Source organism: Mya arenaria, chromosome 14 (assembly GCF_026914265.1).
Source record: "Mya arenaria isolate MELC-2E11 chromosome 14, ASM2691426v1".
NCBI classification, from domain to species: Eukaryota; Metazoa; Mollusca; class Bivalvia; order Myida; family Myidae; genus Mya; species Mya arenaria.
The window spans coordinates 22,883,424-22,899,664 of NC_069135.1; the positions used below are offsets into that span (position 1 = coordinate 22,883,424).

Genomic DNA, 16,241 nt, shown 5'->3' on the forward strand with positions numbered 1-16,241 from the left:
TGTTTGTATTGCAAACATGCCACATCAAATATTAATCCGCCATAAACTACGTAGAAAGAATGGACTCGCTTTTTATTGTGTAATAATTGTTCTTTTCCCCGTATATACGAGTATCGTTGAAATCATTACCTTCATGATAAGGTGAAATTGCATAGTTAAGCTGAATAACAAGTATAAATAAGGAGAATAGGAACAAATTTGACTTTAAGTCAATAAGCTGATTTTATTTGTAATCATACTATGATCATTACTAGTGTTTGTCATTTTCACATCTGTACCGATGGAACCGAGTAGCACACTTTTTGTTGTGGCATGACGGGAAGGTAGCCGTACATTCGAAGAACTAATTTAGAAGAAAACGATATGAGTATTTCATTTTACATATGGAGCATTTTTTTTAAATTATCTTATTATATGAAAGTAAATAAATAATTATTTTTTTTCCAAATAACTCTATGAATTTCCATGGTTTCGAATCTAGGGGAGTGCATTCTTGCAAGACGCAAAACCAGTTTGACAAGTCTAAAAATAGACTTACCTGTGAAATTTTCTGTTTACAACAGTTGAGGTGTACAAAGGTGTCAGCCTCACCCGTCTGGACTTCGTTTTTCTTTATTTTCGTTTTCGTTTCTAACTGTTATTGTAATTACAGTCAAAATGGAGTGGAATACTGAACTGACAAAAATCCATCACACAAATTACGTGCGAAATTCACGCGCAATCACAGTCGCTTGGTTTATTTTTTCCGCTTGTTACACGATTCTCAATGTCGTTGCTTTCCTGCAACCCTTCTGGTTCGGTGATACAGTGGAGAGTCCGGGGGTAGGTTATTTTGGGCTGTATGAGTGGTGCGAGAGAGCGCAAGGATCGGACTACACGTGTAGAGGGGACTTTCTCGATTTTAACACGATCCAAAACAACTATTTCCGGGCTGCAAGTTTCCTGGTTGGAGGAGCTGCACTGTTGTTCATTATCACAATCATTCTGATGGGCCTGTTCCTGTTTCTTAAAGCCAGAATCGTCTTGCGAATTTGTGGAACATTGCAAATGATTGCAGGTATCGTATAAAGTACTAACACATATAATAAGGATGAACTCTTCATGGCTTATGTTAAAATTAAGATTATATATGTAATTCTTATTCATTGCAAATTTCATATCTTCTTATCTTTTTTCCATTGAACTTATGTCATGTTTATCCATTGGATACTGAATGTAGAATAAAGTAAAACAGTCTCAGGTAGATGTATACCTAGGCCTTAGGTGTAGGGCTTGAACCAACAACTGTTGGAAAAATGCATTGCGAGCTGTAGCGACTGAACTGACTGAGAAGCTTCTTTTATGTTCCCAACGCACACTACAAGACTAAGAATTGAAGTGTTGTCAATCAAAGAATACATTCTTTTCTCACCTTAAATGCCATTCAATGAGATACATATGTTTGTTATATTCATCATACAGTCAAACATGTATATACATCTAATAAGTTAACTCTTACCAATATACATGTAGTTCCTATCTTGTAATAAAGAGATATGTATTGCTTATTATTCAGCTGTGTTCATGGCAGTTGGCTGCATAATCTACCCAAACTCTTTTGACGATGAAAATGTACGACGTATCTGCGGCCAGAGTGCTAAGCCCTACATGATGGACAAGTGCCAGATTCGATGGGCATACATTCTTGCGATCGTGTTGATATTTGATGCCTTGATCCTGGCCATACTAGCCTTTGTGATTGCAGCACGTCAGGCGAGAAGCTTGTCCAACGAGTTTCAAAAACTGAAGGAGGGTGAGTATTGTACAAAGAAATTTGGCAAATTATAAGTCAGTATTGTGAGTTTTCAGCTGTAGATGTGATTTGTTAGGTATAGAAGCAGGCTTTTTCTAGAGGCTTCCCACTAGTGAGATACATGTATTCTAACCAGCTCATTGAATTCACAATAGCCAGAATGTTTATACACACACACACATGTGAGGGAGTGCCTGGATCATAGCTTTCCTAGTGTTTTTTAGCTTTTCTTATAAACACATTTTTTTTTAATATAAATCACTTATATTAAACAGGTAAATTCAAGTTATATAACAACAAATGGATGATTGCTCAGAACTTTGTTAAAGAAAACAATGTTGTTAACATCATCACAGTTAATGCTTTAAAATCTTTACTGCTCTGGAAATTGAATGGACACTCTTTTGATCTGCAGTATTTCTAACAAGCTTTGAGAGAACTGTTTCAGCTATACTTGACTTACTTATATTAATGACTATATTATCAAATATTTCACATTTAAATGTTAACACTAATCACATTGTTAACTTCAACAAGGTTCTGAACGATAGGCTCCATATTTATGATATCACTTCATTTATTTTCCTACCATGCATCATCATTCTTGTATTTTAGATCGTTTGAGCTATATTCGAGATTGGCGAGGTAAAAGTTGTTCCATCTTGAAATCCTTATCGTGTACTAAAAATGTTTGTTTCCTGTTTGCAGAGCTACTCTGTTTTTTGCCCCGTCCCTCAACCTTTTTTATTGCCTTGAGAAATATTTTCATTAATTGTTTGATTTTCATTTAAAAGTTAAAAATGATGTGTTTTGGGCTCTTATTAAAACCAGTGATTGCTTAAATACCGATTGTGCACATGTTCTTAAGCATTTAATGTATGGTTTTTGGTAACAGAAAAATCTCAAGAAAAAAAATGCTCCAAAAAACTTAAACGTTCCTACCTTAATTTTGGGGCGCATGAACTGGAAACAAACATACTATTTTTGTAATGCCTATCTCATATTTCATCTATCGACTGAACTGTGCATGTTATCTATGTCGCTGAAGTTTATTATCATTCTATCATAACTATCTCCTAATATAATGTTGTGTTTTGGTATTTTTTTCTGTTTTTTTTTTCTGCAGTAATTATTTCTATAAATTTAACTCTATAAACCTGTCAAAGAAGTTTTTAAGACAATTACAGTTACATTTATCTTTTCTCCCTTGAAAACGAGCTAAGTATTATCTAAGTGAATTATACCCTTGCTCTTTTGAACTAATAAATTTAACTCCCCCTCAACATGCACTACCATTGTGATTTTTTTTTTTAAAGATTTATTTTACCTCACAGTGATAAACAAGTAATAAATGCTCTGAAGAGCTTTTAAAGCCACGAACAAATGTACAGATTTAAAAACCTGCATTTAACATCCCTGGGTGATAACCTGAGTACTCATTGTTGCCGAAGCTCGAATCACAGACCCCCTGATCCAGAGTATGACATGCTTAACTTCCTGGTCACTGCCACGCTCTCTCTTTTAAATGAAGCAAGAATTATAACTGAAATAAGGCTTATCTCTTCATTGGAGGAAAACATTTGTAACTGTACAAATATTTGTAAAATGGCCTTTTTTGTAAAGAGACTTTAAAACAAAGATTTTATCTACAAAATCTTCTTAGACAGATACTTTTTGACAACTAATGTATTAAATTGTTCATCTCATACTAACATTTCTTAATAGCGAGATTGAGATTTTTGTTTGTTTATTAATTAATAATTGTTCATATGCTCTTGTCGGGACACAATAATTTGATTCAATATTTTTTGTTATGTATGTTGCAATGGTTCAAATTTTTGTTGAGTTTTGAGAACAAAACTTTTACTCAATCATTTTCGCTTATTGTCATTTTTTGTAACGACTATTCTTAGACTATCTAAACCATTACTATCCACATCCACTCCAGAAAGGCTGTTGAGAATACAATTTGCATTTACAGCCAATGAAATTGCAGAGAGGCAATCATTCAGTACCTAAGGCTTCAGATTAAGAATTTCACCTTTCACTGGTGTTTAGAGGTCCGCCTACTCAGTACTGCCACTCATCCGATAAACAATCCCTCTGTCAGATTGGCAATGTGTCAGCCAATGCGATTGTATTTTAAGACAGAGATGACCTGAAGCAGTATTTAAATCATTAAGGAAGGCTCAAATGCCAAAATCTGACTCCAACAAATCATAATCTTTAAAATATTACTTCAGATCATCTTACTATTACATCAAATTAGACTTGAGAAGTTTTTTTACTTGTTGAGCATAAACAAATAGGAGCCTTCCTTATAGATGTAGTTTATTCTAATGATATACATCTTATAAGGGTACTAAAAATATATTTGTTTTCAATTTTTATGTTTCTCATAGAGTTAGCTTTAGCTTAAAAAAATTAACAAGTTCTTTCTACAGAGAACTGGTATGGGGTCATAAGCTGTAAAATTTATGATCACAACAAATCATCTATCAAAAGTAAAAAGTATTTAAAGAAAAGAAACCCTAAATACATCAATATTTTTTAGCATTGCAATTATTAAAGTTGTTTATTTTGCATGAACTAGTACTTATCTGTCAACAAAAAAGTTTGCATGGTTTCTTTCTTCTTAAATGATGTATATATGAAACCAATTTCTTTTTCATATAGCATGTATTCTATATTCTATATTGACTCATTTGTAAACTTGTATTAAATGAGTTTATAAGTTATTGAATTTTAAATTTTCAATTGAAAAACAACTCAATGATTCATAAAAAGAATTAAAAATAATAATTATTACAGTGTCTGTTCTTCTTAATACAAAAATGAAATAGTATATATATGTACTGTAAATATAATTGTTGAAAACATTATTTAATAATGTAAAAACAATGACTATATTTATACAATATTTTAGCTTATTTCTGCATAAGTTTTTAGTTATTGAGTGAGAATACTGGTAAATTTTCACGAAATCATACATATCATGTGTTGTCAAAATACAGAACATTGTGTGATTAGATGAAGAGAAGCATCATTCATGTCAGAGGAATGTTAACCATTGACATTGCCAATAATAACAGGGCCTTTTTACCAGTATTGAGAAAGACACCCAAGGCCTAGCCCTTTTTTGTTGGGATATAAGGGCGTTTTTTTCAGTTTTGGGGGAAATTTCTCAGAAACTTTTTTGAACAATTTGAACTTTTTTGTTTTATGTAGAGAGTAAGATATTAACAACGCAGTAAATATATCTCTTAGAAACATCATTCAATGTATCTTGAGATTATCATTATGCAAATTTGAAAATAAAAATACATTTATTTATTTTTATTTAAAAATGAGAAATTTGAGATGCTATTTTGGGGAAGAAAAAGGCTCTGGCTTTTAATTTAGTAAAGTAGCCGGCTAAAAGCTTTGGCAAAGAAGGGTAAAAAGGCTCTGAATAATGACAAAATATATTCTCGAGCATGAGTGACCGAGTGGTAAATGTGTCTGCCTCTCATCCCAGAGGTTGTGGGTTTAAATTCTACCAAGGAACTTTCTCTTGGCTTACCAAGATGGCTATCAGTAGTGGTTTCCGCCCAGGAAATAGACTCAACCTTGATTCTTTAACTTGGCAGTGAAAGAGCCAAAAAAAATAGTATAAACTAACCTCGACTTTGGTTAGAACTTTTAGGGGAAATTTTGTGTTTAAATCTATCATCATTGAGACATTTTTATTTCATGCTTTTTGGAGGTTTATGAATAAGTGTTATGGATTATATCCTGATTAACACAGTTTAGATAATCTGAGTTTGGTAAAACTACAGGCCCCAATTTCTTGAAACTTCTTAAGCATAACAGGCTTAAATTGCTTATTTCAATTAGCCTAACTGCATACTTAGAGGGATCTTTTATAAATTAGAAATGGTTTATTGTGATAAAAGTACTATAATTCCTATCTCAAGTATTACAACTTTTAAAGGAGTATATAAAAGGCAAAATATTGAAAGACAAAAATAGTGGGTTTAGCTTAATCCTGTTATAAGGGACTTAAGAAGTTTTGAGAAATTGGGCCCAGACCCATAAACCATGGTTAAATTAGGTCGGTAGTTAAACTCACCTTTGAACCAAAAATATAATTTCACTTTGGCACAATTTTTTAATAAATACACATTAATCATTGATTGTAAGGTATATTAAGCATGAAATAAAAAGAATATGTTTCTTTCAGTGTAAGAATGCAATATATTTCACTTAATGAACACCAAAAGTAAATATTTCACCTGGGACAATCCACTCATGAAATATTGAATACTTCTGGTGCTCACTAGGTTAAATATTATTGCTATCTTTATCTGAAATGAGCAATTATCCTCCTTATGTAACTAATTATGTGTATGAAGTTAAGTGAGTGTTTAAACATTGTCTTTTCATCTTGGGTATAGTTGTTCATTCTTTAACATTTTTGTTTTCAGACAAGTAGAGAGTGTGTTTTGGGTAAGAGACCAATAATATTCTGACACGGTGTAACCCCTTAACAATGTGTTAGTGAATGTTTTATACTGACTTCTAGTAGGTTTTAGAGTTTGGCAGGGTTTATCTTGTGGAAGCATAGTTTTTAGTCCATTTTTGGTCTCTATATATATATGGAAGAAACAAAGTTTTATGTTATGGTCCATTTCTCTGCATCTGAGTTGTGGCATTTTACCCGCTTGTAATATAATGTTAATGATAGTATGGCAAAAAGCTACTTTTAATATATGTTAGATATATGAAAGCTGTCATTTCTGTGATCCCCTTGACGCAGAAAACTTAGTCCTAGACACAATTTTCTGACTGTGGACCCCATCATCCAACACTTTGCATTCGTGGGACCCTTAAAATTTACAAAATAATATATTTCGTGTTATGTTTATTTTATTGGGGACCACAGACTTGAAAACTATGCTTCTAATTTAGAGAAACTCATTTCAGTTTTTCGGTAGTTTGTTCTCTATGTCACAAAATAAGACTAGGGGGCTATCTTATAAATGAACGTACGGCAAAATGTCGTAAGATCATGAACTTAAGTTAAAAAATTGAACAAGACATTATAGTCTCAGAGCTAAGGTTAATTTTAACTTAATGTGTTTTGTTCATCTTTTATTCAATTAAGTGTAACGACAATCATTCAAGTCTACTGAAATACTAATGTCAAGAGAAATTATTGCATATGAGGTTCTGTACCTTATCTGTAGCTCTGTCGTCAAATTTCTATTTTAAATAATGGAAAATCAAATCAGCATTCAATTCTTCCCACTTTCCTATTCAAGATGTCTCCAATGAGTGACAAATAAGTATAATTTATTCAAAAAATCATTTGTACGAAAGAATTTATAAGATGGCTCCTTAGTATGAGAATTAAAAGTCTCACTTACTAATAATTAAACCTTAATTTAAGGCTAAAATGTATATTTAATTGAAATGAGTATTCTTGTATTATTAACTCTTTGTTAGGCTAGATGAAATTGTGATGGTTTATGGATATTATTAAGTTGTCATTATTATATAACTCAATCATTGTTATGTACAATATACAATAGCTTTTCTGCATTGCATTGCATGAATACTAAATGTGTTATTATCCAGTTAAAGCTGCAGTGTAGGCAATTAATGTGTCAAACTGTTTCAATAATCAATGATTGTGAATTAATTGACAACAGTTTAAACACTGTGTCTCCTACTTTCAGTGTAAGGTCAGGACAATATTGTGAATATTTAGGTTTTGAAAAAAGGAAATATAAAAAGTTGAGGTATTGTCATAGCTGTGGCAGCTAAAACACACGTTGGCATTCTCCCTTTAATTTAATAAGGCATGTGTTGCAAATCTTAAACTCCGGTTTAATTGTTTCATACCATATTTTACGATAGAGAGTATGTGGTTATTCTACTAAGAATACCATTAAAAGTAAAAAAACACATAATTATTGGTCATAACTAAAAGATATATAGCTGAAACTTTGTACATGTGTTGCCAGAATATCCACATGTAAAGCAATGTGCATAACTCTCACTTGAATTTATATTCAGCTGAAACTGGGTACATATGTTGCCAGATACACGCATGTAAAACAATGCCTATACCGATAACTCTCACTTAAATAATTATTGAGTTATTGCCCTTTTTAAAAGGGAAAACCAAACAGACAAGCATTGCCGTTTACTCTGTAGCACTCCTGTTTGTTCTAATATAAGTCTGTTTTTGAGATTCTGTATAAAACATGTTGTTACTAACATTCTGATTAACTTTGTGTATTGCATGTTATATAAGTACAATTTGTGTAGTCTTTTTTGTGGATACACAGCATCATTTTGCCTGGGTAGTTCAGCTCCAGATTTAAAAAAAATGAAATCGTGATTTGAACTGGAAAGTGTTTGTAGCAATTTTTGCTGCAACTGTGGCAAAAAGGTACCTGCAAAAAGTTCTACATATATTGTACTATACATATCATAACCAATTACATAATTCATATGTAGCATGTTGTCACTATATGTTTATAAATACTATACATTTACTTGAACATGTCAATATATTTGGCAAACAAAATATATATCAGAAGTAGCTTTTCTGAGTTTCAGAAGTGATATACAAACCTGTGCAAAAAATGGCATAGAAAAAAAAATGTATATTTATTATATACCCATCATATATCCAAACGCAAAACATATCCCAGAAATGGGTTGTCCTATTCAACTCCAATGCAATACGGCCGATATACCACTCTGCTGATGTCACGCCATAACAAATAACAAGTATTATTGCATGTTTTGAAAATGATGTCATACAACAAAATAGTGTATCATAAAAATTACATTTATTGTTATATCAAGTGTCTTTTTAGGGATTTCAACCAGAAATGTATATAATTAAACGATTACTATAACAGCGTTTTGACCTGGGTGTCATATTCAATATCATAGATTTTTGCAGATTTGGATTTCCCTCGGTTAACTCCTGGTGAATCCAAATAATAGAAATCCACTTGAGTCAAATACAAGCCCCTTGATCAAGAAATTGCCCTATAATATCAATGTTAAATACTTAACAATATACTTACAAATTCAATGCATTGGTCATTTCCTCTGCCAGCTGGATTATTAAATTAAGGTAGAAAAGTTTGATCTAAAGATATTTTTTATTTGTATTTTTTTCTGAATTGAAATGTTTTCTCTTTTTAATATTTAAATAATCTGATTTTATAATCGAAATTATGGCAAAGAGTTTCACTATCTAAGTATTTTTGTGAAAGTTTGCGAAATTAACTCATTTCAGATCCAGTTCACTTGTATGAAAATACAAATAAAAGCATACACATATTCTAACATTGACGATTACAGATGTTGCGTGATTCTAACCACATTAGTTTTTCAGTAGTATTGTCATAGTTTGTGGTGTCGTCAGTGTCGTTGTTGTGACAAACCTTCTTCCTTGGCCATAACTCGAAAATGTTAAATAATTTAATTAAATATTATCAAAGACACTATGCACATCTTAAGTCACTCACTTCAGTTGAATTCCTAAAATGTTCATAGTGAAATTTGAAAAAGGTGCACATTGTTCCGAGTGTTTTTAACACAAGTATGTATATATTACAGTCATACATATAATGAAAATAAAGTATGAAAGATATTCCTAAGTTATTATATTCTATGACTGCAGTAAATAACTTAACTTGAGAAAATGACTTCTGGTTAGGAAATGACTTTAAATGTTTTATGAATACCACCCCTGTTAAATGTGTTGAATTATCCTCCTTGTTTTACTGACGGGAGAATTATCATCCATGTTTGACTGAGGGGAGAATTATCCTCTGTGTTTGACTGAGGAGAGAATTATCCTCATTGTTGGACTGAGGGGAGAATTATCCTCCGTGTTTGACTGAGGGGAGATTTATCCTCCTTGTTTGACTGTGGGGAGATTTATCCTCCTTGTTTGACTGTGGGGAGAATTATCCTCCTTGTTTGACTGTGGGGAGAATTATCCTCCTTGTTTGACTGTGGGGAGAATTATCCTCCTTGTTTGACTGAGGGGAGAATTATTCTCCTTGTTTGACTGAGGGGAAAATACAGACATGTGTTGGCCTAAGTCTTTCCCTGGCGCTATTGATGTAGTAAAATTTCTAATTGTTTTCCGAAACTCTTTTTTGTTACTAGGTGTAGGATATAATGAGATAGGTTGAAGCTCAATGTACCCTATATCTTGAATTTTATTTGGTAGCATTTATCTCATCTTATATCTACTTCAATATTAAATAAAATCTTTATAAATTGTTTTCCTGTTCACATGAAATATTTGCTTTCATACAAAGTAAACATTTATGGTAGGAGTAGTGTTTAAATGTCCAATATATGTCATTCATATTAAATGCTTGATAGTATATTGTATTCAGGTTAACACACCTTCTGTTTAGTGATAACAATTTGTTGATAACATTCCATTTCGATTTCGCTTGATCTTTGATATCAAGGAAGTTCATTTAAGTAAATTTTCGAAATACTTGGTATTCATAAACATCTTAAAGGGACTGTACACCAGATTGGCACCAAAAAAAGCTTTTTTCTGTAACAAATCTCAGGACAATTATCTAATAGAATGTGTTACGCTTTGATATTATAATTGTAAAAAAAGTACCAAAATGTAAAAAAAATTGTGTCGGAGACCGGGTTTGAACCTGTGTCTTCAAAATTGCAGTCCAGCATCGTATCTACTGAGCTACGAAGGCTTACTCTAATTGGGTGACATAATTAAGCTTTACACCTACCTCGGTAATATCACATGATAACACCGACTAGCCAATCACGCATAAGAAATGAATTCTACCTGGTAGACATACCCAGTAATCTTTTTTAATGGAAAAATACAAAATAACTGCTAAACTTAAATAAATTGTAAACTATGTGGTACTTCAGTTAGTAAGTTTCAATGCATTGTACACATCGATTCCAAGTTTATGACAGTTTTCGCCAATTTTCTTCTTTTTTTTTTGCTATTTTATCATACGGAGTACAGCCCCTTTAAGTCATTTCTTAACTTATTTATTAAGACGATTTCCTAAAATTTTCAAAATCATATTTAAAGAAAAGTATACGTTTTTGGAACAATAAGAGTATGTTTTTTCAATAAAGGCAATGAAAAATATAGTATTTCAGAAACTATTAAGTTAAATCATAATGATAAGTGTGATACTTAACTTGAGAAAATGATGTATATGTAACGGATTGACTGAAGAGGTATTATAAAAACCAGCAGGTTATTAACATTTTTCGAAGAAAAATGACAAGCTAATGTCATCGTCCTGTGGCCATGATTACAGTCTCAGGTCTTAGTTCAGCCTTCAGAGGCAAAACTGCAAATCTTCATTTCATTGTAACATTCCATCTAGTTGAGTTTTGATTATGAAATTTGCTCATTTTTTAATTCTAAGTGAAAATGAATAAGGATGATTCTTTGGATTTTAGAAAAAGTGTTTTCTAAGTTTGAGTCCAGACTCAAACTTGAGACTGTTCATAGTCATTGCCCCTGGCCTGAATATCAGTAAAAATATTTGAACCTTAATCTCATCACTTTATACAGCATAAAAGAATAGTTGATAATGATTCAAGATCTTGTGTGTTTTTACTCTTTTTTTATGCCCCCGAAGGTGAGCATATTAAAATCGCACCTTCCATCCGTCCGTCCGGCTCAGTAACTTGTGTCCGGGCTGTAACTTTCCCTTGTATGGACAGATTTTAAAATAACTTGCCACATGTGTTGGGCATACCAAGATGACATGTCGCGGGCAAGACCCGTGTCCCTACCTCTTAGGTCAAGATCACACTTAGTGTTTATTCACAATGGAATGCTGCATATAAGGACATAGAGTATAGGTTGTCGTGTCCGGGCTGTAACTTTCCCTTGTATGGACAGATTTTAAAATAACTTGCCACATGTGTTCGACATACCAACATGACGTGTCGCGTGCAAGAACCGTGTCCCTACCTCTAAGGTCAAGGTCACACTTGGTGTTTATTCACAATGGAGTGCTGCATATAAGGACATAGAGTATAGGTTGTCACGTCTGGGCTGTAACTTTCCCTTGTATGAACAGATTTTAAAATAACTTGCCACATGTGTTTGACATACCAAGACGACGTGTCGCATGCAAGAACCGTATCCCTGCCTCTAAGGTCAAGGTCACACTTAGTGTTTATTCACAATGGAATGCTGCATATAAGGACATAGAGTATAGGTTGTCGTGTCCGGGCTGTAATTTTCTCTTGTATGGACAGATTTTAAAATAACTTGCCACATGTGTTCGACATACCAAGATGACATGTTGCGTGCAAGAACCGTGTCCCTACTTCTAAGGCCAAGGTCACACTTAGTGTTTATTCACAATGGAATGCTGCATATAAGGACATAGAGTATAGGTTGTCATGTCCGGGCTGTAATTTTCTCTTGTATGGACAGATTTTAAAATAACTTGCCACATGTGTTCGGCATACCAAAATGACGTGTTGTGTGCAAGACCCTTGTTCCTATTTCTTAGGTCAAGGTCACACTTAGTGTTTATTCACAATGGAATGCTGCATATAAGGACATAGAGTATAGGTTGTCGTGTCCAGGCTGTAACTTTCTCTTGTATTGACATATTTTAAAATAACTTGCCACATGTGTTTGACATACCAAGACGACGTGTGGCGTGCAAGAACCATATCCCTACCTCTAAGGTCAAGGTCACACTTAGGTGTTTATTCACAATGGAGTGCTGCATATAAGAATACAGAGTATTGGTTGTTATGTCCGGGCTGTAACCTTTCCTTGTATGGACAGATTTTAAAATAACTTGCCACATTTGTTCGACATACCAAGACGGCGTGCCACATGCAAGACCCATGTCCCTACCTCTAAGGTGAAAGATACACTTAGTGTTTATTCACAATGGAATGCTGAATATAAGGACATAAGAATGTAGGTTGTCAAGTATGGGTGGTATTTTTTATGTTCAGAGGCAATTTAAAATAACTTGCCATATGTATTTGTTTGATCTTTAACTTTTCATGAACTGACCTTGTTCATAGGTCAATGTCACATTGGGGGGCATTCGTCACATACTGTGACAGCTCTTGTTATAATGTATTTTTTCATAGAATGTGTTGATAAAACTCTTTGTCAATATTTTAAACAAAATTTATTCTCGAGCAAAAAGTATGTTTGAATAATTATTAAAAAAACAATGAGTGCAGGTACCGTACTCAATTACATTTTTTACTTTAATTTTTTGAAGTTTTTAATCAACAGATTCTATAGCTGAATGCAGTTTTAAAAAGATTGAAAACTACTAATAACCTTATATTATGTGGTAAAATAAGATTGAGACTGAGATTTGACTGAAGTTTTTTCGTGATATTTGGGCCAGGCATCTTCATAGCTGGGAGCTACGTTGTATTGGCCGTTTGCATCATTTAAAACCTCAGTGTTGACAACACCTGACAGAATCAACATGAAACTTGGTGCAGATGTCTACCATGTCAATGTGGAGATTTGAACCAAGTCCCATCACTCTGTCTAAAATTAACCTTGTGTTTTGCCCCTTTACAAGATGAAAAAAACAAAACATAATGGGTCGGCATCCACTTTAATTGCACAAATCTAACAGAACAGGTCTCAATTGTTTCAAAAACTGCCATAAATTTTCCTTAGAGCATTAGTAAAGCTTTTAGCCATAAAACATAAATTTTTGAACGTAGCTATTTAAAAATGTGATTTAATCTTTTGTCAGCAGTCTAATATCACAGGTTATCAGAAATAAGAAATTATCTCATTCAACATAAAAAATAAAAACGGGTCAATCTGCAAGAGTGGAGCCTTAAAAGTGAAACACAGAATGTTTTTAATAACTTATTGAAATAACCCTGAATTGATTAGTGTTGAATTAGTCAAAACTAGTACTGAAAGGTTTATAATAAAAAGATTCATTATCATTTATTACCATTAGACACTTGTAATCAAAATTACAAAGAATTGAAAATCATTTTGAAAGAATTAACAGTCAATTTCCTCCTCAAAATAACTTTTATCTAATCTACTATTTTCAAAAGCATCTTGTTGCTTCATATTCTCAAAGTATAATAATTATGATATGAATGAATATCATGATTGAGAAAGATATTATCATGAAACTCACTGTCATAATTAATCTGCACATGCTGTGGACTAAGATTGGTCCCATATGCAATCTTCATTAATATATGTAATGTATGTAATACATGTTCATGTATTCACATTGTTTATACTGTAATACATTCTATTGTCTGTGTAAAATCATTAGAAAGATAAATTATAGCCTGCTTGCTAGGTAATCTTTTATAAATTTACACGATTGTATCTTTTCAGATGAGTCTCATATCAACAATGGCTTTAGTGGTACCCTGACTCGATCCAACCTTTCAACTCTTCCTAAGCAACCAACAATGTTTGCAGTTCGACAACGCCATTCCTACACAAAACAGGAAACAACAAACACAGCAGCCAGCCACTCTTTCACACCATTAGACAACCAAAATGGAGCTTCATTTGAACCTCTTGTAATCCCTGTTGTCAATTTCGCAGAGTCTCCATCCAGTTCAAAGAAATCGAGCCCGAGGGAGGAAAGGATTTCACACTCAATGTCACAAAAATCAAATGAAGGTCAAAGGTCACTAAGTTCTGAAGGTCAAACGTCGCCAAGATCAGAAGACGAATCTACACCAAGGCAAAATGAGTTTGAGGTTCAGGATCGGTTTGCAACCGTTCATTCGGACTCTGATAGCGATATTTCCTTCGAAAACATTGGTGACTTTGACGCTCATGATGCAAAACATCTAGATGATGAGGGCAACATTCAACTTTGAACTATGCAGGTTCTGCAATGCAAATGGAAAGTAAAACTAAAACAGTGACTGGAGCTTTTAACCCATTATATGCTTAAACCTGAACATTTTTTATCACTTTATGCTTCACATCATTTATATCAAACAAGTTAACAAAACTTTTAGATGTTGGGATATAATGAACTCCAAGTAAAACATTAAATTTCCCAAGAAATTGTTAGAAGCAGATTTTACTGTAGCAGTTGCATGAACAAAATAATTTATATCTTAGGGGGTTGCTGTTTTGTATTTTCAATAAAAGAAATAATAATCTAGCCTCTACTGTGGTACATGGACATATTCACAATTCTGCTGGCCTGCTTTGACTCGGACAAAAAATGTTCTCATATATATTTTAACAAACTACTCGTACAAATGTATGCTCATGGATTTTTGCTATCATTCGTTATAATTGCTGTACCATACATGAACACTTTGTAATACTACTGTTTGCAAATGAAGTTAAGCGTTTGAAAGTTTTGGAGCATTGATTGATCATACCTGTCTAACCTTTTGCTCCACCGCAACCACCACACTTTTAAAGCCCGTCATTCAACTGCCAACATTAGCTATTGAACGTATTCTTTTACGTATCAAAAACTGATATACCCGCAAAACATCCATACATGGAGGGTTTACATTGGTTTCACATCAACTTGCCAATCAAATCAGTGCCTAAAATTACCTTTTGAAGATCTGAAAACTTACTGTTCAAGGTTTCTTTAAAGGCAGAACAAATTGACTTTCCTCCCATGGCAAAAAGGTTTTATGACTGTGCTTTAATTATGATTGACAGACATTTTATTCCGTTTATTTGCAAACAGTAGTAAATGGGGCCAATAGGCAAGTGCTTATAATATTCACTTTCACAACTTTAATATGAAGTCTGAGAATATGAGGGTTCATAGGGACGTAAGTTTCTTCAACACATACCTTATGATTGTATACTTTAACAAAATGATGTATTAAGCTGTAGTGCTTTTTTGTAGACACTTATTTTTATAAAATAATTTTTTGAGTAATATCTTTAGAGTGATGGTTGTGCAGATGTTTGTTTTCATTCTGACTTGTTCCAGTTGTTTTTTTTTGTTAGTTGAGCAGGTATATATACTGAAATAGTTATACATGTATTTAAATGTACATTCTCTTGTGCTTTATATTTTTCCATGTAAATAAAGTTTGCTTGAACAGATGGTGACTTTTTTCTCTGTGCTTGGAACAAGTACAACAGAGCTAGGAACAAGAACAAATCTATATCGGAGCTGTCGTCAGCAACCACGGTACTTTCTTTCGTTACACTCCATACATACTGTGGGACAATTGACTGACAAAATCTTGTTTTAATGAATATGCATGAGGAAGGAGAGACAACTCTTTTTCCAATGATTTGCATTTTACACTCAAGTATTATTCATTAACTTAATAGTGTCAGTAGCCTCCTTGGCCATGTGGCCTTAACTACTGCCAAGTATTATTGTACTGAGAAGTCGGACCTGGTTCAACTCCAGCAATGGGCAGATCAAGGTTT

At 33.1% G+C, this 16,241-nt stretch overlaps 1 protein-coding gene across 2 annotated transcripts; it reads left to right on the forward strand.

The window, feature by feature from the left end:
* The first annotated feature begins 497 nt into the window (after nt 1-497).
* On the forward strand, nt 498-15,905 carry LOC128217493 (LHFPL tetraspan subfamily member 3 protein-like). 2 transcript variants are annotated; one of them, XM_052924652.1, is made up of 4 exons: nt 498-1,057; nt 1,556-1,792; nt 2,408-2,437; nt 14,199-15,905. In XM_052924652.1, the coding sequence occupies exons 1-4, from the start codon at nt 658-660 to the stop codon at nt 14,693-14,695; spliced, it is 1,164 nt and encodes a 387-aa protein (XP_052780612.1). In that variant the 5' UTR covers nt 498-657; the 3' UTR covers nt 14,696-15,905. The 2 variants fall into 2 exon arrangements, with proteins under 2 accessions (XP_052780612.1, XP_052780613.1); XM_052924653.1 differs by lacking the exon at nt 2,408-2,437 and having other exon boundaries at nt 499-1,057.
* The last annotated feature ends 336 nt before the right edge of the window (nt 15,906-16,241 follow it).

Excerpts from the sequence above, each read along its gene's own strand:
- LOC128217493 (XM_052924652.1), top strand. The coding sequence starts at position 658 with ATGGAGTGGAATACTGAACTGACAAAAATCCATCACACAAATTACGTG. Across the intron at positions 1,793-2,407 it reads GTTTCAAAAACTGAAGGAGG|ATCGTTTGAGCTATATTCGA; the intron begins GTGAGTATTGTA and ends CTTGTATTTTAG. Across the intron at positions 2,438-14,198 it reads CTATATTCGAGATTGGCGAG|ATGAGTCTCATATCAACAAT; the intron begins GTAAAAGTTGTT and ends GTATCTTTTCAG.